General features: G+C 44.8%; 1 protein-coding gene across 1 annotated transcript; it reads right to left on the reverse strand.

Annotated features, from left to right (window-relative positions):
- Positions 1–3,734: 3,734 nt before the first annotated feature.
- Positions 3,735–23,654, reverse strand: CCT3 (chaperonin containing TCP1 subunit 3). The gene is made up of 14 exons (XM_060252980.1): positions 23,270–23,654; positions 18,561–18,622; positions 14,258–14,308; positions 14,061–14,123; positions 12,823–12,919; positions 11,356–11,473; positions 9,922–10,108; positions 9,112–9,261; positions 8,238–8,370; positions 8,053–8,134; positions 7,246–7,426; positions 6,074–6,319; positions 5,340–5,471; positions 3,735–4,135 (listed from the first exon to the last, which is right to left on the reverse strand). Exons 1-14 carry the CDS (start codon positions 23,298–23,300, stop codon positions 4,031–4,033), a joined length of 1,638 nt encoding a protein of 545 aa, XP_060108963.1. The 5' UTR covers positions 23,301–23,654; the 3' UTR covers positions 3,735–4,030.
- Positions 23,655–24,797: the final 1,143 nt, after the last annotated feature.

Here is a 24,797-nt window from a genome sequence, read left to right on the forward strand (position 1 = left end):
TTCAACAATCCCATCAGCACCCCACCTGTCTATATTGAGTGCCTATGACAGGAGTCCCCAGCGCGGTGTCCACCAGCACCTTTATTGGTGCCTGCCAAGTGCTTTTAGAAAGTGGGCAAGGCCAAGTGGGGCCTTCTGATTGGCTGTGCCAATTTTTAAAAAAAACCTTGCTTTGGCAGCAGCTGCCACCACAGCTGCAGCACAAGAATCTTCACTGTGTGAATAAAGTAAGCTGTAGCAGTGGCAGGCCATTCTGTGCCTGCCACAACTGTTCTGTAGCAGCCTTTTTATGGCTGTGCCCACCACACTGTTTTAATTCCAATGGTGCCCACAGGCTCAAAAAGGTTGGGGACTCCTGGTCTATGTCTTATGTCAGAAACTTAAAGTTATGTTTTGGTTCAAAAATTATATGCTTTCTTAACTCAGTCTTCGTTCCATTTCTGTATCCTTCTGAGCTCACAGCAACAGGTGCATCATGATTCGAGCGCTTGCAAAAATCCACCCCATGGCTGAGAAGTATGATGGCATACTGAAATCCACTCATTGGAGCTGAAGAAGTGGATTCTAGTTTAGGAAAGCTTATCTGAGAATTGTTTGTAAAATGCTGCAAGATTTATCTGCAGAGCTGGATTGGCGGGTGGAAGTTAAAGCTTACCCATGTTTAATGTTTAACTAGAATCTGTCTTGTTCTTTCATTGAAGCTCCTGTCACAAGTTGATAAACCTAATCTTAAGGAATTCTTGACGGGGTGTGATCAGTACCTCAGACAGACCTGTACACCCACTTACCTCACCTCAACTTCTAAACTTGTGACACAAAAGGTTCATTTGAAGTGTGAGAGTTTGTTTTATAAGATGACTTGGAATAAATAGAAGAGGGTTTGTGCTTTAGAGGTGACTATCACTCTTTTTAATTTGGGCAATGCTACAAATCATTAGGAATTCCATGGCATTAAGCTTGATTTAAACACAACACGAACAATCCTTTACATATATCTTTGCATTTGTGGAGCAGCTAGACAGCCATTTTTAATAAAATGCTGAACAAGTACAAAGTCCTTTGGCTAAGTGCTGTTTGGCACACTGGTGCTGTGTTTAAATTGGGCCTTGGTTTGCCGTTGTTTCCTTTTCTAATGAAGGTCTATCTTTACGGCTCATGCCCTTTGCTCTTAAAAGATGAAAAGAGGACTTTCATCCCACTGGCAGGCTGTATGGATGCAACTTCATTCTTTAGCCCATTTCTTTACTCAGACACTGAATCCTAGAAAAAATTCATCTCCTGGGATGCATGAGCAGTAAGCCATGTGTTCAGAGATTATAAAGGATTAGGGCACACAATAATTTTACAACAAGTCAACACGTAACACCATTGAGTTTCGAATAGGCCTATGGAAGAAATAATTGCATGTAGCATGCAGCAATCAATAATCTACTTGGGTGTTCTGTGGTGCTCCCCTATCAGTCTGTAGTAGCATATCTGGGTCACCCAACCCCTCTTTGTTACTCACTTTGAACACATGGAACTGCATTCTACTGAATCAGACCATTGGCCCATCTAAGTCAGTATTGTCTACTCAGACTGGCAGTGGCTTTCCAGTCTCTGGCAGAGGTCTTTCACAGCACCTACGTCCAGATCTTTTAACTGGTTATATCAGAAATTGAACCTGGGACCTTCTTTATGCCAAGCAGATGCTCTACTATTGAACCACAGCCCCTCCCTGGACTACAAGCTTAACTAGGGCTTGACATGGTGAGTGAAATGATAACCATGTGGTTTGTAGACAGTTCATTGGAAGTGGATATGCCAAGCGGGCCTTTGGGCTATGGGTTGCTGTGATGCCTGAACTCATGATAGATATCTGTTATTGCTCCATGTCTGGAACCTCCTACTGACAGCCACAAACAACCTCGGCAGACAGAAACACAAAAGCAGCTCTAAGCCATCCTGTTGCATGTTTGGGAGCTAAAACCAGAATTTGGCTTGTGGACTTCAGTCTGCATAAACCACAGCTTGGCATGATGCGGTCCTTGCCAGCTCCAGACTGTTCTTTATACTATCATCACAGGACTTTCAGCATTATGAGTACCATGCGACCCCTTCTGCTTATCTTGCAGGAGATCACTGTTAACTCTCATTTCACGTGGGAAAAGAAGTAGACGGAAATTCAAGTGAAAATGTGTTGCAAGACTGAGACCTCCAAGAATGAACAGTATCCAAGCACTAAGTTAGGATTTGACAGCAAGTGCAACGTTCAGGTGCCCTCCACCCCCACTGCAACTACAGCCACAGGTTTCTCATTAAACAAGGCCCCTCACAGCTGTCTTGTACATGTAACAAGCCTTGCATGTCGACAACACTACAGTAATTGCTCCCCCCTGCCACATCTACAGTAGGACCCCCTGGTGCAGAGTGGTAAGCTGCAGTACTGCAGTCCAAGCTCTGCTCACGACCTGAGTTCAATCCCAGTGGAAGCTGGGTTCAGGTATCTGTCTCAAGGTGACTCAACCTTCCAAGGTCGGTAAAATGAGTACCCAGCTTGCTGGGGGGAAAGTGTAGATGATTGGGGAAGGCAATGGCAAACCACCCCGTAAAAAAGTCTGCCTTGAAAATGTTGTGATGCGATGTCACCCCAGAGTCGGAAACGACCGGTGCTTGCACAGGGGGACTACCTTTACCTTGTACCACAACTACCGTCTATTCCATTATTTTCCCTGTTATATTGACTTTTAAAGCATGTGTTTAGCCCTTTAATATTATGAATCGCACTGCTACAGGACCAACCCTAAATCAGACTTTTCCCTGCAGCCGCTGTGGCCGGACCTGCCTGTCCCACATTGGTCTTGTCAGGCACCAGCGAGCCTGCAGCAAACGTGGACTATTGCACCCTTCTTAAATCTTCGTTCGCGAAGCCAAGCCGAGAGAGAGAGAGAGAGAGAGATTATATACATATATACACTGCCTAGTAATTTGTGCTTAGCAATTATGATTTTTCAGTGACTGTGCTTTTAGCACAACAGCAACATCTGTTGCCTTGGTCTGATCCCCTTTACGTCTATTATGTAGTTTAGCTGTGCACATCCAAAGCATATTTCAAAGCATAGATACTGACTTACACCACAAACCAATGCAGTGTTTGCCAATATGGTGCTCATGAGTGCTTATACATTTCCTAGTATCCAGTTGCTTCTTCCCCAAAGCTAAGAGCCAGTTCTGGTTTTCCTCCACCATAGCAGACGCTTCAAGAAAGAAGAGGGCATCCCCTTTGGGTCTGCGGAGGGGCCATGCATTTGGAAACAACTGTCTCCACCAGAGGCAACTTGGCTTAGTGCCTCCTAACATGTTGTGCAATCTTTTAATGCTTTGCACTTGGACTTAGACTGGCCCCATTTACTCAGCAGCAGCCCTTCTGCTGTTCCGCTCTCAAAATTCCAGCAGTGCCCACAGGCTCAACAAATTCAGGGACACTTAAGATAATGTGTGTCTGAACACTCGGAAAAACACTAAGCAGCATGTGGATGTGGGAATCAGTTGTTCGCAGCATAGAGATAACCAAGAACTGAACATACCCCACCTCCCAATGGCTGCAATCTTTTACAAATCTGGATTTACTGGTGTGTAATAGATAAAATGACCCTAACCACAGCTGGATTTGAGATCAACCCAAGGAGAAAAAAAACATGTTGCAGCTATAGGATAGACATAACCAATAAATGAATTCGATCTAAGCCATGAACTTGAAGTGACGTTTTTATTATCAAAGCCACGAAGAAGCTACAGTATATATACTTAAATAAAGCATCAGTGTCTCCTTGATGGAACCGGGCCGGGGGGGGGGGGGGGAAGCTAACATGTCGTCAGCACTTCCACCTTTCCCTTGCCAACTTTGAACAAACCAGTATTTAGGACTCTGACTGCACCTGAACCGAGAGTGGAAAAGGAAAGCAGCAGTCAGAAAGTAGCTCAGGTTGCTTCCATATCCTGCAATCCAAGGTGCGTGGCTTTCCCTTATAGGCTTCCTAACCCCACAGACTTAGTCTTGGGCTGCATCTGGGGCTGCAGACTGCTTGTTTTGATCATCTCCTTTCTTCTTGTGCCCCGAAACAATGTCATCAATACGCAGGAGGAGGACAGCAGTCTGTAGTGGAAAGTGGGGGGGAAGCACAAAAAGGTGTGATTAACAAAAAGAATTTTGGAGAAGCAGGTTACTCTCAAATTCCTTGCCTGGGTTTGTAAGGCTCAAATAGTTTTGTCACAGAAGCTTGCTGGGCGACCTTGGCCCAGTCACTCTCCCTAAACCAGAAGAAAAAGAGACAGAGGAAAAAGAAAAGGAGGAGGAGAAGATTGGATTTATATCCTGCCCTTCACTACCTGAAGGAGTCTCAGAGCAACTTACAATCTCCTTCCCCTTCCCCTCCACACAACAGACACCCTGTAAGGTAGGTGGGGCTGAGAGAGCTCTGATAGAAATTGCTCTTGGGAGGAATAGCTCTGCAAAATTTGCAACTAACTCAATCACAGGTGCATGTGGAGGAGTGCAGAATCAAACTTGGTTCTCCCAGATAAGAGTCCGCACACTTAATCACTACATCAAGGTGGTTGTTATGAGAACAAATTGGATGATAGGGGAACAATGTTGTGGGTCGCTATCAGTGCATGCAAACAAAAGTTTATACCCAGAATTAAACTTCGTTGGTCTTAAAGGTGCCACTGGGCTCAAACTTTGTTTTATTTTATAGCACTGTGAGGCAGGTTTAGCTGAGGCACAACTGGCCCTGAAAGCTTTGCAGCAAGACAGGGAACTGAACTTTGGTGTCCTCAGTCTCTCTCTTATTTCCAGATGTTCTTCACACTCCATGAGAGCTAGAACCTTTCTTGGTTGTACAGATTTGTAATCAAAGCTACAATTCTATTCAAATGCTCACTTCTATATTATACTGGACTTGTTCCTCATTGCACACAACAGCAGCTCACATTTATTAGCTACGTAAAAAGGGAGCATGCGTGCAAGGAATTAGCTGTATCGGGGTAAGAATAGCAGAAGGTTCTAGGAAACTTGAAAGGAACATGAGAGTCTAACTGCATAGCAAGACTAGAAATGGGAGGCCCTTCCTGCCATCAGCTGGGATAACAAACTTAGTTCATGCGCTTGCCCTGCTTTTTAAGTGGGAGATAGCCTGGATGCCCTCCATTAGAGAGAAAGAGAGAGAGCTTAGAATACAAGAAGTCATAGGAGGGAAGACTGTTTTTTTAAAAGAGAAACTAACATTTCATTGGAGAAGGATGAGATGACAAGGACACCACCAACTTTGGCCACAGATTCCATCAGGCACTCTCCTTACCTCCACAGCTGTCTTGTACGTCTGCAATTTCACTGACAAAGGCTCCCATATACCCAGATCCTTCATGTCTGCCAAGGCTCCAGTCTCCCCATTTACCCCCCAGGTCTGACTGCCTTCCTGGGTGTGTTTTGCCTGTAAGGAGTTGAGAGCAATTACTGTCAAGATGTCAGAAGGGCTGGTTTTCACAGATGGTTCAGCCTGATAATCTTCCCCCACTCCTTTCACCAGCACCCTGTCTCCAAAACATGGACAACAGCAGATACTACCTATATGGTGATTTAAAGACTACATCTAATAATCTTCTGCTCACACCCAGGTTTGTTTATAAAGATTTTCAGATCCACACTGTAGCCCTCATTCCATGGACAATAACTAACACAAAGGATCATTTCAGACCCCACATCAAATAGCAGCTAGAAGAGTGACCGAAGGGCCAGGATTTCAGTTTTTATTAACTATACACTAGTGATATTTAAAACTATCATAAAATAAGCACAGTTTAGTTATCGATAGGCATGATAGCTTAATCAAAACGGCTAACCTTAACGATTTATAAATTTTAATCCATCAGTGTTAGGCAAGTGAACAATTAACTGAACTGCTCTCTTCAGCTGCCACCCTGCCCGGACTACCTGACAATATTTAATCACAATCAACCAATAAACATGCCAGCCCCTCCTGGAATGGACATTAGGACAGCAACCACAGTGGAGCAGCGTGAATACGGTCCTTACCCGTAGCGAGGTGAGTGCACGGATGGTGCTAGCGCCACAGTTCTGAATAAGTGTCCTAGGAATGACTTCCAGGGCTTGCGCAGCAGCACGGTAGGGCCACTGCTCCACCCCAGTCATGACCTTTGACTTCTCCGTCAAGTAATGAGCGACAGCCATCTCGGAAGCACCACCTCCAGGCACCAACTGGGCATCGATCATGACATTGCGGCAGACTTGCATGGCATCGTGAAGGTTGCGCTCCACCTCCTGCAAGAAGGGAGGATTGCGCAAAGGGTTCACACCTCGAGTGAACAAGGTTCAACCAGCTACAGAAATGTTCAAATTGCTAGTGTGCTGCAAGATGCGAATGAATAAAATCAAGCCTACCTACCCACAGAGGAAACTACCTACTGCGTCTCTGCATGAATCACAGCTCTGTCTTTGCTGCCTTCCAACCAAGCTCTGGTAATTCTGCTGGGCCCTCTGCACTGGATGCAAATTGCAGTGGGAGTGCTTGAGTGCCCAGAGATACCACCCACACTAGAAGAAGCTGCTGTCTTTGTGGGGGTCACTGTCCTAATATTGTCTCTAACGAAGATGTGAAACTACCTGATATATCATTACACCACTAGTTATCTAGTTAGCTGAGCATGGTCTATTCAGGCTCTCTAGGGTTTCAGAGTAAGACACTCCCCCATTTGCTACTTGAGACCATTTAACTGGATGTCCCAAAGACTGAACTGGGGACCTTTCAGCATACAAAACGTATGTTGTTGTTGTTCAGTCGCACAGCTGAGTTCAACTCTTTGCGACCCCATGGACAAAGTCATGCCAGGCCCTCTACATATGCTCTACCACTAAGCGATGGCCCCTCTCCAAATGCCTCCTTCCAATCAGGAAGTGGACTTTAGTAAAGGCAGGTAATTTTTATTCCTTAACATTCTAAGGGAGACATTTTGTTTGTTAAGCATGAAGTGTGCTTCCCGCTTTTTTCAACATTAAAGTATGTCATGAGCTATCAGCAGCATGGAAGTTAGGTACTGAACACCATCCTGCAACGGGATAGGATACTGAACTAGTTTTAAATTACATAATTCAAAATAGGCCATCTCAAAACCGGGGAACCTCTTAGAACTCTCCCACATTCTCAATCATGACTCATTGCTCTCCTTTCCCCAGGAAAGGTTACTCACTGCTAGAATCTCTTTGCTGGCACCCCGAAGCATAATGGTGCAGGCTTTGGGCTCCTTGCAGTCAGTGATGAAGGTGAAGTACTCATCCCCAATTTTTTTCACTTCAAAAAGCGCTGCCCCGGTCCCGACATCCTCTTCGCGCAACTCTTCTGGACGGCTGACGATACGAGCCCCGCAGGCCCTATCACATAACAGCAAAAGAAACACCCATCTATGTTGAAGGTCTGTTTGAACCTGGAAGCAACAACATTACAATTCTGCACACATCCACTCTTCTTCCTTGGTGGACAGACTTCTGTCACTAGAGTATGACCTGACTAATGGTGAATTCTAAAGATGGGGAATCCGAAATCCTTGTTAGGATGACCATATCCTTGCTCTGCCTAGTTTCAGAAAAGTTTACAGTAAGCCAGATAATAAGACTTTCTCATCTTATAATTCTAACGGGAGCCTTTGAAATCCATCAAGCGGCTCCTCCTCTTAACAGCTGGCCTCAGGAGGAAAAGGAAGCTTTAAGAAGTTTCCCACAGAGCTCTATCATGCTTCCCAAACTCTCCTTCCCTGTTTGAAATGCCAGCAACAGGTCAGTCTAGACAGCTAGTAGATGCAGGGAACCAAAATGGGAAAGCTGGCATCCTTCAGCCTTCCTCTCTGCCCATTACACCAGCTCTTATCTTACCAATTCAGTGCAAACTGATGAAGTGAAGGAGACGCAAAAGCACCTCAGGAGGAATGACACCAGCATGTGCTTCCAAATCAGCTTAAGGGATTCCCAGCAGAACTTGTAGCAACTGAAGTTAGTCTCACCTTGCAATCCTGTTGTTATCTGTTTTCCTCACTCGGCGGATAGCACTGATGTTGGCTCTCATCAGGAAGTGCTGGGCCAAGTCTGAAGCCAAGAGAAAAGTCCACTGAGCACCACGAACACTCCTACAGTGAGAGGTTTTGTAGCCAGAGCTCCCCTGCCCCACAGTAGCATGCAGGCTACTTACCTGAGATTCCCTTCTCCGTGATGATGAGATCTGGCTTGACTTTGATTAGATGTTCACACATCTGCTGGACAAACTCCTCCTCCATCTGCAAGATGCGGGCAAAGTCCTCCTCGCGGGTGATTTCAATGTCAGTCTGCATGAAAAAAACACCAGCGCTTCTGACCAAGTCCAGCATTCTGGTTATGGAAGAGATCTCCCAAATATGTATTCATCATGGCATTGTGGACTGCATAAACACGTTCAGCTCTAAACAATGCAACCCAGTTTCCATGGGGCATTACTGGCTTCAGGATTAGCTTTCTCACATGCAAGGAGGCAGTGCTAAAGTCAAAGCTGTGTTTGTGCGCTGCAATTCCACTAAAGCACAGAGAGAAACCTGCAGTAGTAAGGAACAAATTCCACTTCTCTTTTGTTTTGGAAAGGCAAGTTTTGAGACTTATAGCCGCAGTGTACTTTCAACAGAAGCTTCTTCCAGTCCTCTATGTGGCTAGCCTGAGTATTTTTTTGCCTCTGTGTAGACAAGCTGGTACTTCTACCAACTTAAAAGAACTATCATACAAAAGTAAATATTCCAGCCAAGCTGTATACAATGAGAGGTCCACAGAACTGGTGCTCTCCAAAGCCCTGCTGCCTTGAACTGGCTTTGTGTGTATGTCATCTCCCTCAGGGAAGAATGAAGAACAGATGTTATTTGCCTACCTCTGAAGCAAATGGGACATTGCTTAGCTGGTTATGCAAAGTAGTATTAACCTGTGCCTGGACAGCCTTCCCCAGTTAAGAAGCAGAGCTAGCTTCTAATCCACAAGGTAGCCAAGACATATTTGAAAATCTGTGGACCATTCCTGCTGAATCTCAATCTTATCAGCCAACGTACCTGACTCTCTCCTTTCTTAAACTCCAAAGAGCAGTCCAACAAGACAATACGAGGGTTCTTGATGGTGCGACGCATTCGAGGGTGAGTGATATCTTTATTGACCATGACCCCACGCAGGACACACGAATCCTCAATGATGCCACCAGGAATCTTATGGATGAAAAACCAAATTTAGATTTTATAACAAGACAAAGCAGCAGGGGACACTTGCAATGGAATTTCCCTCCATGTCCCAGCAACATGACCACAAGTTCTAGAGTAAGCAGAAGAAACTATTTTGCCTCAAACACCTCAGTGACTCTGGATGTTCGTGTCATACAGCAAGTGAGCTAAGCTCTCTCTAGGCCAGAAAGTAGTTCTGGACCTCACCCCTGTAAGTGATGGGCGGGGCAACACCCCAAGGGAGGAAAGGCAACTATTGGGCCTAGACAAAGATTTAGACAAGAATCTGTTCTCCAACCCTTCAGCTTTTACTAGTCTCCTTCTTATAACCCCTTCCCGCTCTGAACTATGTTCTGGTGGGGGCAAAGTGCTGGATCTGGCTGCAGCAAGAAAGAAGTGGCCTGCCACTTACAGATTTGTTAGCAGAAGTAACAGAGGGAAGGAAGGATGCTGCAGTTCCTTGCCTTAAATTAAAAAAAAAAAAAGCTCTTCCAACTTGACTAAGTTGAGCTGAGCAGGATCAATTCCTTTCCTACATACTGGAGAAACCAGAAAAAAAGGAAATGTCATCTATTCTCAAATCTCTTCCGCCCAGGTCAACAGTAAGCACCACCTAGCAGAGGCAAACATATAAAGGTCCCTTTGCACCTTTTCTACTTTGGCGTATTTCTTGATGTCAATTTCTTTCCTGCCATTCTCATCAAATTCCACAGTCTTGACAGCATCCAGGGCAATGCTGCAGGCCAAGTCTGACCAACGACTGATGACCTTGGTGCTGATGGCACTGTTGATTATTTTGAGCATGGCTTCACGGTTGCTGACATCAACTGGAGTACTGTAGGAACAGTGCACAAGATACACGAAGTGTAAGACAAAAGAAACCAACAACATTAACTGCTGTTCGCCTACCTAACTGGCTGAACAGGAAGGGACTTTGGGGCATATTCATACAGCAAAGGTAGATGTCTGAAACTGAATTTGTATCTCTATAGTCGCACAGATGTACACAAATTCCCACCCACTTGCACACATCCACCACTAGGCTGTTCCAGAGATTCCACTCTCTCTTTCTCTGTCTGAGTGTGGCAAGTGGGTGCATGAGGATCAAGACTTGAGATAGCACTGAAAAAACAGTGCCAGGCAGTGGCCGAGACTGAGCTGCGCAGGCGAAAGGAAGCCAAGGCAAAGCAGTCGTAGTGGCACATAGGCAGGCCCGCCCCAGCACCTCACTGCGTGATGGGCAGTGAGGAGACAGAGCTAATTCGGTGGGGGTGTCACCTGCAAATGCCCCTCCCCCTTTGGCTACGGTACTGGTGCTAGTACTCAGTACCAGCACGCCTGAAAAAAAACCCCTAGTTCCCCCAAAGGCACTCTGGGAACTTTAGTTTGAAAGCATTAAGAATTATTTGCCAGAAATCCCTAAAGCTGCTTCAGAAACCTAAAATCTCCATGTTTCCTTGGCTGGCAGGCATAACAATCTGACTAGTCTGACATTGGTTTCTATTTGTAGCATCATCCAAGACACATCACTGGCCCATCTAGATTAATACTATCTACTCCCAACTCCAGTTCTCCAAAGCCTCAGGCAAGGAAACCTTTTCCTCACCTGTTACTCAAGATTTTTTACCTGGAAGGTACTGGGAATTCAGCCCTGACCCTACAGTCACTTCCAAACACATGAAGCATTCTTATGCTGCCATACATTTATGCTAGTGCTTTATTCTGACTGGAAGCAGCTCTCCAAGGACTCAAGCCAAGGTCTTTCCTAGCCCTGCTACCAGCAATCCTTATTTGGAAATGGCAGTCAGTGAATCGGGTGCCTTCCATATGCACAGTATGCTCTGTCACCAAGCTATGGACACTTTCCTTAAAGGCAGATTTAAATCCAGATCTAATAGACAAGCGTTTTGGTACAAATTTAGTTGTCATGCCTCTGGAACCACTTGCCCCCTGCCCGCCACAGGCTTCACTTCCTTTATTGCTTCCTCCCGTGGGTGCCCAAGAAAGCACCCAGCACTTTATGATACGTACACGCACTGCGCTCCATTCTCCCCACTCCCATTTCCAACCAATTCTGCTCACCTGATTTTTTTCAGTGCGCTGATCATGTCATCCAGTGCCTTACGGTATGCCCCAATTATTACTGTTGGATGCATCTGCTGCTCAAGGAAATGTTCAGCAACTGCCAGCATCTCTCCAGCTAAATAACAAGCAGAAACCAGTGAAACAGAACTATTACATCTGCCATTGGTTAGACTTGCATTGTGAAGAAACACCACTGCAATGAAGAGGACAATTCCCACTGATATAAATGCTTCCGAATTACATGCATTTCGAACTAGAATGTGCTTTGAATCCAATCCTCAAGTCCTTTCCTAACTGCCTTGCACCCAGCTGCTGCAAGAAGTGCAGCCCTGCTGGTCATGGAACAAGAAGAAGAGTCTCAGACAGCAACCATCTTATTATTGTATTCTATGGGCTGTAGTTATATTGATCTACAGACTGTGCCCAATTGCAATTGCCACCTATGGCCGTTATTGTTTTTATGGTTTTAATCTATAAGCTTTCATTGTGATTTAATCTATGTTGTTATCCGCCCTGAGTCCGCTTTTAGAAAAGGGCGGAATACAAGCCAGCAAAATTAACAAATAAGCATTCTTTGTGGCCCAAGGCACAAACAGCAGCACTAGATCAACAGGCCACTCTCTTTCCCACTCTGCCCCATCAGAAACCCTACAATGTCTTGCAAATGCCTCTACTCCCAAACCATCCCCCTGCTCTGGATTCCAACTGCCACTGCCAAGAACATCAGGGGAAAAGGAGTCGGTAGCCATGTACCCCACTGCTATGCCTGGATCAAGCACTGTTCATGAAAAAACTCATTCATTTTATGACTGAATTGTTTTACTTTTATGTAAATTACTTTGAGGATAGTCATGTTGAAAAGTAGCATATAAATAAAACAAACTTGATTCAACTGAGACAGTCTCCCCCACAAGGCATGTTGAAATGAATGGGAGCTACAAAAGAGCATTACCATGTTCTTGGGATTCCCCCATTCATTTCAATAGGGTGGGCGGCAGCAACAGAAAAAACCCCCTGCAAATTTATACTCCGCCCTTCTCTCTGAATCAGAGAGCGGTCACAATCTCCTATATCTCCCCCCCCCCCACAACAGACACCCTGTGAGGTGGGTGGGGCTGAGAGGGCTCTCACAGCAGCTGCCCTTTCAAGGATAACTCCTGCAATAGCTATGGCTAACCCAAGGCCACTCTAGCAGGTGCAAGTGGAGAAGTGGGGAATCAAACCTGGTTCTCCCAGATAAGAGTCCGCACACTTAACCACTACAGCAAACTGGCCCTCGAAAACTACCTCCTCTGAGACAAATCTGCCAATCTCACACCTTGGCTTTCACAACACCAAAAACACAGCACTCAAGGCAACAACCTCACACTTACTCCACAGCAGGTTTTAGAGAAACAGCAGTCATGTGGCCATCAACTGTACTCATGGGCAAGAGAGAAAGTATCACACAGCTAGAGCTCTTACCAAGAATAATGACAGATGTGGTCCCATCGCCCACTTCTTCATCCTGAGTGCGGCTTATTTCAATCATGGACTTGGCAGCTGGATGCTGGACCTGAATCTGTAAGAGGAAGGAAGACAGCATGCACCCTGAATTCTGGAGCAGATCTGCTCCCCCAAGCTCAACTGGAGCCTCTTGAAATACACTAAAGGTTTGAATGGGCCAATCTAGAGCTGGAGGTGCATATACAGATTCAGCTGCTGAAGTTAAGGGACATGAACCTAAGCAGTGCTTGGATGTAACTGTATGTTAGTTGTATTCCATGGAGAAAATATAGGAGATAACCAACTAACAAAGCTTGGTAATATACATTCCAAAGGAAATATTTCCCTTATGTTCACTGCATAAGGACAACAGCAGTGGTCAGAACAGCAGGGAGAGGGACGGAGGTTTTAATATTCGTATGCATCTTTTTCAATTATTTTAGAGCAAAGAGATAAGTCAAGAGTCACATTCCATCAGAAGTCTTTTTATAACATTCTGATCTAGTTTAAGCCAGCAGAGATCAACTGGTCAAAAAGTAGGGTATAGATCTTTAAAAGAGAATACTTGTTTCAAAATTCCAGGAGCATCCTAATTTGCTTAGAAGGGCAGCTTCAGGTGCACCAGAGGCTCCCCAAACAGTGCTGATTTTAAATGGAGCGGACTACTCCCAGTCAAACGCTTCCATCGGAGTCACCCGTATCCCACGTGGGGGCACTTTGGTGCGGTCAGACGGCTGTTGTACACCATCCCCATAGCTCGGTTTGGGTTTCTTTTTTTCCTTACATTTTTAGTGGCCATGAATTCATGCACCCAGGGCAGTTAATTTAAAAAAAAATACCAGTGAGCACCTAGAGCAGATTGGTGGGTTCACATTGCCAATCCACCTTGTTTGCACACTCACGTGCTCAGATGCCCGGAAAGGCGGATGGCATGTGGCAGAAGAATTTGCTATCACTACCTAAGTTGTAGCTTTTTGAGCTGCCTCAGAGACGCCAGATGAGGGGGTGAGTACAGGAGCGGGACAGGAGGCAGATGTGCATGTCTGAATTCGATTTTTAAATCTGTCTGAGAGCCATCCCTGTGTCAGCTTAAACTGCCTCTCTGGACCCAGCTCAAGTCTCAAACACTATCTAGTGGGGACTACTGTTCAATTTTACCCCATATTTTGGGCTTACTAAGACATACAATACCTAGCGTCAGAACCCAGATGACTTACTTCTCTAAGGATAGCATTGCCATCATTGGTCATGACGATGCCTCCCATGGGGTCCAACAGCATCTGTGTTGAAGATTTAAGAACATTTCTGTTAGTTTTCAAGAAATGTGTTGGTCAAAACACCAGCACAACAGCATTCATGTTATATCTTTATCATGAGTTTAAAAAACCCAATGAAATAAAAATGAATTTCTCACTTTCATCATAGCTCTTGGTCCCAAGCATGTTCTGATAATATCAGCTATGGTCTGAAAAGAAATAAAAAACACAATTTTAGGGGGGGAAATTAAGACACCCACAAAGTTGCAAGCTGAAGCTTGGGTTTCAAACATGTAACACAGCATCTTTGAATTCTGTATGAAGTATTCATAAACAATCTAAGTGTTCAGAAGGAAGCTACCACCAATAGCATGGTGACAAACCGTGTACTGCAGAGGGAAAAGAAAGGGCAGTTTGGCTAGAGAAAATGTCACACAAACTCAGGCAAGCTGCACGTTGTTAGCTAGAAGGACCTGAACAGACAAGGAAACTCTGGAAATGGACCGAATAAGAGCCAAGTAAGGTCAATTGTGTGGCACAGAGGTATCTAGGCCATGAGTGCCATACATTCCATAAGAATACAAAGGCAAAAAAATCTCTTCTATTAAAACCAGATCCCATTTGTTTCTAAAGTTGTAAAGAGGCAGCCAATTGTCTTTAAAATTGCAGAGCAAACAGATAATTAACAGTACAATCCTAAGCAGCTATTTCTTAACCCTCTGAGGTCAATAGGCTTAGAAGGGGCAATGCTTGCTTAAAACAACACTGTGAACATTTTCATTGAAGCAAGGTCCAGAAGATCAGTGAAAAAAGTGGACTCGCTGAGCAACATAAGTTGAACAACAATAAGAGGAGTACAAGATGCAAGCAAACTGATGAGACCTCCCCTTCAGCAGGCCCTGGCAAGTACAGATTCCATGCCCACTTTTGAGCCAGTGGTGCTTGCCAGAAACATCTGATCAAGCCTGAAGTATTTGTTTAAGAATTTTAGGTGCTTTTAACATTGCTCCAGCCTTCCCACAATTTTTGCCACTGATCATCTCTAACAGGCAGCTTGCTTTGCATATAGGAGGTTGCCAATTCAGTCCTGAGCATCTCCAGTTAAAGAATCACAGATAGGTGTCTGGAGAAAACTTTCTCTGCCCATCACAGTAGACAATACAAGGTAACAACAAATCATTATGTGGTCAGCCAGTCCACTGCTTTTCTGTGAACTGGCATGTCCATGAAACCAACAATGAAATAACACAATAGTTTATAGAAGAGATGGACAGGTTTTTCTTTGAGGAAAAATATCTAAAGCTATTCCCTCCAAATGCATGTTTCTTAGTTTTATTCTGTCTTCGAAATAAGAACAGGAACTAGGAAGATCACCAGAAATGAAACTATCAGCTAAGGAGCAGAGGGAAAAAAATCCCATTAAATAACTGTTTTAAAAACAGTTTATAGCAAATCCTTTTCTGTAATCTTTTCCTGGGTCTTCTGAAACATGTACAAGGTACTTTGCAGCAGCCAGCAAGCTATTGGTAGGAGATCTATTGTCTGCAGAATGACTAGTCTCCAACCAGAAGAAAAAATGGCTGTATGGAAAAGCAAAGCAAGATAAGGAGGATAATAAAACACACAACATATTTTCTCCACGCTTAATAAATGCAATTTGAGGCCAGAAAGATTGCAAAAGTTCTGCAGCATGGACAGGTGATTCAACTGGAAGCTTTCTTGCCACAGTTTGGCGCCTGTAGACAAATGCTGCTCTCACAGGGTGTTGGGACTCCACTGTTCCCTTTACTGGTTCTGTCAATAAAAATGGCTGAGAAATAGTGGAATCAATGACATTTACCAAAAGAGATAACTGGCTGGATATGACATATTGATTTCAGCCAGTGATCCAGATTTGGTTGCAGGTCTATAATATTTTATTCCCACAGTATTCAATGGGTTGGATCCCACAAAGCTGTTAGATCTGTTCCACTAATGATGACGCTTTTCTCCAGCACAGAGACTGTAACATCAGGGGAAGGCTCCTTGCGCCCAGAGAAGGGTTTTTGACAGCAAAATTAATCTTTCAGATCCAGCCCACGAATTACAATCCAAGGTTTCATTCAGCAGTCACTGACATTAGAGTGCTTTTCTTGTGCTACATTCAGGATTAGTAACCTCCTGATATGTACAGATTGCTGGTATGAATGAGAACAGAACTTATACTCTTCTTTTAAAAAAGACAGTATTCCCTAGTTCCTCACTTTCACCTTTGTGTGAACAGCAGCACATACAAAAAAAGCAATCAAGATATTGAGCTGACAGAAACAGGAATGTGTGGTGTTATGGCTGTAAGGGACTGTGGGGCAGACATTCACAATACAGCCTGAGCTACCCTGGAAGTATAATCCTATAACCTTTACCCAAGTCCCTCCTCGTTCAGAAGCATTACAACATTTCCATGCCATGCACAGTTCACTGAATGCTGCCTGCCATTTTGGAGAGCTTCACCTTACTTTGTGGCAATTGACACCTAATTGTTAAGTGCATGCAGAGAAGACAGGAACAGGAAGACGTAACAGCGAGACTTGAGATTACCCACAACTGGCTGCATCACACTGCCTGTTGAGACTCATGCACACGACAGAGCACATAAGCAAACCAACAACTGAAACAGACAAGCACCCTGTCACCAGGATGCCTACCCTGCAGTGCTAGCATCATTCTGTGTTTACTGATCCTGAGTTGATGTGCTTGTAGATAGACCCTAGCCTAAGAGTCCCTACACCAGCATGCAACTACTTAGAAGCTGGCAGTTATGTGAGAGCTGCACAGGAAAACTTCTTGCTGGATGTGACCAGATACACAAAGTGCTTTAGTTATGGCTCTGTTCTTCAAGAGAAAGGAGCACCTGGCTGGACTTCGTGCTTCACACTTTTGAGCTCTAAGCCCTCACAATTTCACAAGTGATGGTTTTTATGCTTTGATGTCCTAAAATGATTTGGATAAATCCTGGAGCATGTGTACAAATGCAACTGTCTAACTCGGCTACAATTTTTTTTAAAGCTGTCAGCAGGGGAAGAAGATAGAATTGAGTAGAACATAACTTTACTGCACAGAGCAGCTACAAGTACCTTGCCAGACATTGCCTCAACATGCATCTTATCAACAGGAATTCTTAGCAACTCCTTCCAAAGAGCTTGGGAGAGTATATGCATTTTATCCTCACAACCACTCTGCGGAGTAGGATGAGAGAGAGAACGACTGGGCCAAGTCCAAGGCAAATACTCCATCTACCACATTATGTTACCTTTAGTGTACCCAGCAGTAAAATGAGTTTTTCATGTCAAAGATTTCTTAAAAACCCCAAAATCAGCAACTTGATCTCTCAAATAGTGAAGCTGATGGCCGCATGCCTATCAATACGGCAGCAAAACTGAGCTACCTGCAGACAAAGTAGGAGTTTGTACATAGCAGAAGAGTGACATAGATATATAGAAAAATATTACTGAATAAATTGAGAGAGATCTCTCCTCCCCGATAGCCTGATGAAGTATAAGCATGCCCAATGCTTTTAGAATACTAAGTCAGTTAAAGAAGAAAAGCTCACAGGAACAAACTGACCAGCACAATCTATAACAGTTCATACACATTTAGATTTGAGTCTAGTATCTCACAGACGGACAAGAGTTTCTAAGATGCTACTGGACTCAAATTTCACTATTCTACTGCAGACCAACATGGCTACCCTCTATTTACAGTAAACAGGTAAATAAGGGTTGGCAGGGGATTTTGCAAATTCCACGCAAGCTCCAATTCAGAGTTGAAAGTGAATTCTCCCTCCACCCGTTTTCTCCTCTATCCATCTCTTGTAGCTGCCACCCACACACTATATTGAGACACAACAGTCTGAACATGACAGATTTCTGAAGAACCATCTTCCTCCTTACCATCCAGACTGCCAGGTAAGATCTGGCTCTCATGTCCTGCTCTGTGTGTGTGGTGATTAGAGACAAGGCATTTTCCGCAGTGGCATTGCACTTCTGGAATGCACTCCCCCTTCAGGCCTGCCTACTTTACTTTCTTTCAGGCACCAGGCCCAAACACGTGTTTTTACCCAGCCTTTAATCACAGGTTTCACCTTAGCAAAATTTGAGCCCAGTGGTACCTTTAAGACCAGTGAAGTTTTATTCAAGATATAAGGTTTCAAGTGCCCTTACCAGCTTTTAAAATTGTCTGTTTCCATTTAATGAATAGCTTTTACACTGTTCGTATCTAATTACTTTTGCTATTGTCATACTTGCTTTAATTTAAGCCACCTTGAGCAGGACTCTGACACCATTACCAACCCCCCCCCCCCCCCCCAGCTTATTAGTTGTCTGGCTTCAAATCAGTTTTTATACTGCAACTTGGCAGACTAACAGAAAAACTGCATTTGTCTCCTTGCTGCATCTCCAATATGTTTCACGCAAGAAAGCGTACCTTAGCAGCATTAATGTTTCCAGCCTGGACTTTTCTTCCAGTCTCACGCTTTGTGTTCTGACCTAAAACACAAAAAGAATGGGGGAAAGTACAGATTAGTACAACCACCTGATCAGTACAGATTAGTACAACCACCTCCTCAAAATCTTTTTACATCACCCCCATTTGCACCCCCCCCCTTCCACTGGCAACAAAACATTGGTATACATAACTATACTTGCTTTCATCCACTCTTTGCTACCCTTTGGGACAAGGACTTTTCTCTGTTGCTTATTCATGTGCACTGATGGCATGCTGATAGAACAACAGAAATTACTACTAGAACAACAGCATTTGTGACAAATTTTCATTTTCTAAACAGTGACAAACCCCCAAATCCAACTACCCAGCTCCAAAGACATAAGGGCACTTCCAGGACTAGGAGAAATGGCAGTGATTTCTGTCAATTTCCCCTCTTGCTGCAGATCCCAATTTTCCCCTTGTACTGTTTCTAAGAGTACATAATCAAAATTGAAGGGCTGGGGAGCTCAGTAGGCTGTTGCACAAGGAAGAAGCAGGGAATGTTCCATGTGATGCATTCTAAAAGTGGATCTTGTTGGCTACAAGCCACCATCTTCCACGACCCTTCACAACAAACAAAGCATGTAACTTCTCCTTCAACACACTGATCCACCACCCCACTGACAAAAAACCAAGCTGCCTTAAACAGCAACAGAGATACTCATGATCAATGCTCTTTCTAAGCTGTGGAGTCTTCTGAGCAAAAATTCAACTTTATGAGCTACTGGCATTAAAGTTGTGAGTGAGCTATTTGGCTACTGCATAGCTTCATTTGCTCTGGGGCCATCTTTCCTGAGCTAAGACAAAAATGTGTGAGCTGGAGGCTAAAAAACTGATCTAGCTCACACTAACTCAGCTTAGAGGGAACACTGATCACGATGCTCCTATTTTGGTATACTGCTGCAAGCATGGAGGTGGAACACAATGTTTAATAATGCTGTAGGCCCTTTTGACAAGTTGGTGTGACAGGCAGATTAATCCATGTGCTCTATAATATTTCATTCTGTTACAAATTTTACCTTGCCCCTTTCCTCAAGCTCAGAATAGCATGCAGGGCTCTCCTTTCATTTTATCCTCATAACAATCCTATGAAATAGGTTAGAACAAGAAAGGGTGACTGGCCAAGGGTCACCTAGGAGCTTCATCACTAATACTGGGTAGACCAGAGTACATGGGACACCTTCCATAAAAAATAAAAATAAAAAACCAAACACATATTTTTAAAAAATTTCCTTTCACTGCAGAATGCTTGCTTTCTCTAAACCAAAATTCTATTTATTTTATTTTTTTAGTTGCTGCTCACCTGAAGGGTCTTGTGGTGACTTATTGTTATAAGGTAAAAACAACATAAAATCAGGTAAGAATATTAATTATTAGGGTTTGTGGAATCTTTCGGGATCAAGTGCCGTGTTCTACTGGAGAAAGTTTTCCTTCCAGACGTTTCGTTCTGAGCTGCGGAGAACATCCTCAGTGGCGTTGCAGCCGGAGCAGGCGCTCAAACCTTCTTGGCTGCTGTGCATTGCACAGCAGCCAAGAAGGTCTGAGCGCCTGCTCCAGCTGCAACGCCACTGAGGATGTTCTCCACAGCTGAGAAAGAAACGTCTGGAAAAAAAAAAACTTTCTCCAGTAGAATACGGCACTTGATCCCAAAAGATTCTACAAACCCTAATGATGTTACCAGCCGTGAAAACCTGAAATCTTTGATAAGAATATTAACATTAAAATACATGGCTATCATTGTACCACAATTAAAACAGACCAGACACAGTGGCTACCCTCTAAAGGCCAACCTAAGCAATTCAGCCTTGGATGCTCTGCAGAAACTAAACAAGTTTAGGAAAGGAAAGGTCCCCTGTGTAAGCATCAGTCGTTTCCCACTCTGGGGTGACATTGCTTTCACAACGTTTTCACAGCAGACTTTTTACGGGGTGGTTTGCTATTGCCTTCCCCAGTCATCTACACTTTCCCCCAGCAAGCTCGGAAGGATGGAAGGCTGAGTCAACCTCGAGCTGGCTACCTGAAAACCCAGCTTCCACTGGGGATCGAACTCAGGTCGTGAGCAGAGCTTAGGACTGCAGTACTGCAGCTTTAACACTCTGCGCCACGGGGTTTAATATCTTCTTCTTAGCTGTCACCAGGGGAAAGGCCTGCTCATTTGTGGCCCCCTACCATGTGGAGTGCATTCTCATATGGCATTTGTAAACAAATGTACAGGGTACAAATGCCATGTGAGAATGCACTCCACATGGTAGGGGCCACAAATGAGCAGGTCCTTCCCCTGGTGACAGCTAAGAAGATGATATTGGATTTATATCCTGCCCTATACTCCAAATCTCAGTCTCAGAGCGGCTCACAATCTCCTTTATCTTCCTCCCCCACAACAGATACCCTGTGAGGTGGGTGGGGTTGAGAGAGCTCTCCCATAAGCTGCCCTTTCAAGGACAACTCCTACGAGAGCTATGGCTGACCCAAGGCCATTTCAGCAGTTGCAGGTGGAGTGGGGAATCAAAGATGAATCTGCGCACTTAACCACTACATCAAACCGGCTCTGCTGAAAGAGCTACCTGCCCTAGACAATGACCAAATGGAAAATGGGGGTTTGTAACAGCAGAGGTTGTCCCATAAATATGAGGGTCCCAGACCACTGACCTTCTTATTAAATAAAAGACTACTGGTTAAGAGTCTTTAAAGAGCAATCCTTCTCTAGCAAATAGTTAGGAAAGCAAACAAACTATGTTAAGAAAACCATCACTGAATGTCTATTTTTAGTTCTCTCTTCTTCACCCTTCCAAAAACCCATCTACATCTTGGGAGTGACCAAGGGAAACCTAACTACTACTGCCTGTCAACTGAGAGGTGCCCAATTATGTCTCTATAAGTCCATGCCTGCAGTAGAAGCTCTGTAGCAAGCCAAAAAGTTGATCTGAGGCTCTGTTCTCCCCTCTCCTAAACACACTTCAACCATTGCCACTTTGCCTAATCCAGATCTTTGCTGCTGCGCCACTAGCATCTTGGCAACCCATAATCAGCTCCACACATGTGGTTTTGTTCTGTGCCAGGGATCCATATTAGGTGATTTCCTGTGTTCAATAAATCTACTTGCCTCAAACCTCACCCTGATAGCTTTTTTTATGAATGGAAGGAAGGAGGACTCAAAGCAACACAGCAACAGTGGAATAATGCAAGCTCAAGGAGAGTACTGGAGACCAAACAAAACCAAATAGGAACAGTCTCCCATTGACAAAACATGCACAGAGACAAGGGCAAGGGGCCAGGCGAAAGTCTTTTGGGGCAGAGCAGATCCCCTTTTATTTCTGTAGTGTTCTGGGCATTTTTTGAATAAAGTAACATGAAAGGAGATAGGAAGCACTCTGTGGTTGTATGACAACTTTGGAAAAAGTGACTAGACTAGATTTTAATATGGGGAAAAGATTATTTTTGGTCCCAAACAGATATGATACAAGAAAAGGAGGGGGGAGAACAAAGCACTCACAGCCAATTACTCATTAAGGATGCAGACACAAAAGGAAGGATAAGATTATAGGGAGAAAGGTTGTGGAACATATGAAGCTGCCTTATACTGAATCAGACCCTTGGTCCATCAAAGTCAGTATTGTCTTTTCAGACGGGCAGCGGCTCTCCAGGGTCTCAAGCTGAGGTTTTTCACACCTATTTGCCTGGACCCTTTTTTGGCATCCAAGCAGATGCTCTACCACTGAGCCACCGTCCCTCCCCCAATCAAACTGGGCCATGTAAAAGGGGCTTGAACAAAGTGCAGAGAGGACTGTACCTAAAAGGCAACGGGACACAGCACAAAGAAGAAGGGGAGCTCACAAGCATGTAAGAGGGTGCGAGGCCAGGGAAACACGCACAAGGGAGAAAACTGAACGAAGCCGTCAAGTAGCACCTTTAAGACCAACGAAGTTTTATTCGGAATGTAAGCTTAAAGCACCTGAAAGCTTACATTCTCAATAACATTTTGTTGGTCTTAAAGGTGCCACTTGACTCTGCTTTGTTCTACTGCTTCAGACCAACAAGGCTGCTCTCCTGGATTTATCTACATGGGCGGAAATTGTAAGAGCTCTCTATAGGGGAGCAATATTAGCAGTGTCCAACCACGACTCGAGTTGAAGCATGCTGGGGTGTCCTTTGGATCATGCTGGTAGGAAAAAGCACGGGGAGATGCCCCCGTACCCTGCGCATAAGTTCTCAATATACGCTTGGGAAAAATGAGCGAAGCAGATAATGACAGGGAATATTTAGCGGTTTCAGGGCGGGCTCTCCATACACATTCGGCGGTGAAGTCAAAGCAGTAGGGAATAATCTAGGACACCGAGTACAGTGCGGGGGACTTTCATGGGGATCCATAAGAATTAGTTTGGGTGGGGAAACACATGGGGTGCAGAGAAGAGCAATGTAAATGAAGCAAAAAGTTATCAGGAATATTTGCGGGAGGAATCAGGAGGAGTTCCCACGGATCACCCCGCCTGGGAAGGACTGAGAGTGAAGCGCAGCACCTTATGGGGGCGGCAGAACAACGTAAGGAGGGAGAACGTTGGGAGGTCTTTCAGGGCGGGGGGGGGGGAGAAGGGCCAGTTAAAATGACAGAGAAGGTCTTTCGTTCCCTCCCCTCCTTCCCGCCGACTCACTGAGCACGAGGACAGGGCGTGGGCCCATCATCTTCGCGACGAGGCGAGAGAAGAAACCGGCGCGGAACCTTCTGGAGTAGGAAAGAGAGGGAGGGAGGAAAAAGCGCCGCTTCACCGCGCCCGGACAACCTAACCCACTCGGGGGCGCTCCTCCAATCAACTCAGGCACTGAGGGTACCTTGACCAATGGAGAAATCGTCTCTATCACGGAAGCCCCGCCTACTCCTCTTCAAGCAAGATTAGTTGACAGGGTAACGGGCTAGACTTTCCCCGCCCCATTTATTCACTCCAGCGCGTGCAAAGCCGCTTTAGAATGTTAAAGGAACGCGCTTGCGTGGCCACGCCTTGAAACGCATGCGTACGGCAGATCCAAACGAGGTGTGGTGAAAATCTCTGCGCCTGCGTAGGGAATTTAAAGACCCGAAAGACGCGCGCACGCGCAGTCTATAGTCAGCGGTTGGCTAGATGGATGGAGGAGGAGGAGGAGGAGGAAAGCCTTCGCATCGGCGGTCACTGCAGCAGCTGCCGGGCGCTGGTTCTGGCAAACACCTCAAAGGCGAGTTTTGGGGAATAACGAAGCAGCTGCGGAGTCCTGCCAATTCCTTGCCTAGGCACGATGGGATTTGTAGTCTTGCTCGGCTTTTACATAAGAGCATCATGGGAATTGGAGTCGTACTTTCCCTGCCTTACTTACGCCTCTGCCGCTAGGCATTACGGGAGCTGTAGGCTTCTCTTTGCCTAACATGCTTTGCGGTGGAAAACGTCGCTTGTTAAAACAGCATGTCAGCTGGAACTTCGTGTTCGTGGAAAGGCTTCTATATATATGTTCATGCACGTAGTAGTTACATCGTGCTTTATAACCAAACCAAATAAACTGGACGTGTAGCAGCGGAACAAACTTTTGAGTCCCGAGACAACTTTTAAGACCAACAAAGAATAAAACTTGGTTGACCTTAAAGGTGCCACTGGACTCAAACTATTCCGCTGCTTCTGAACCCAGAGCTTTTTTTTTTTTGTAGAAAAATCCAAGCAGGGACTCATTTGCATATTAGGCCACACACCCTGACATCACCATTGTTTCACACAGGGCTTTTAAAAGAAACAGCCCATCAGGAACTCATTTGCATATTAGGCCACACCCCTGATCCCAAGCCAGCTGGAACTGCATTCTTGTGCGTTCCTGCTTAAAAAAAAAAAAGCCCTGCCTGAACCTATGGATGTGTAGCACTTCCTCATATAATGAATAAGAATGCTTGACATGTATATTGGCTCTAAACACTTCAGTTGCACTCCTTACTATGTAAAATGAGCCAATATTATTAACCTCGTATTGCAGATAAAGGGATAAGGCTGGGTAGTAGTGGTTTGCCTGCTGATGAGACTCCAGAAAGGTACAGCCTGCTCTGTAGGTCTTATAGTCTGCTCCTTGTACACAAGGCTTCCTCAGAAATAAACTACTCTGTACCCAAGTAACTACATAAACCACAGGGCTTTTTTTAAAGCAGGAACGCACACAGGAACACAGTTC

This window comes from Heteronotia binoei, chromosome 1 (genome assembly GCF_032191835.1).
Source record: "Heteronotia binoei isolate CCM8104 ecotype False Entrance Well chromosome 1, APGP_CSIRO_Hbin_v1, whole genome shotgun sequence".
Classification (NCBI taxonomy): Eukaryota; Metazoa; Chordata; class Lepidosauria; order Squamata; family Gekkonidae; genus Heteronotia; species Heteronotia binoei.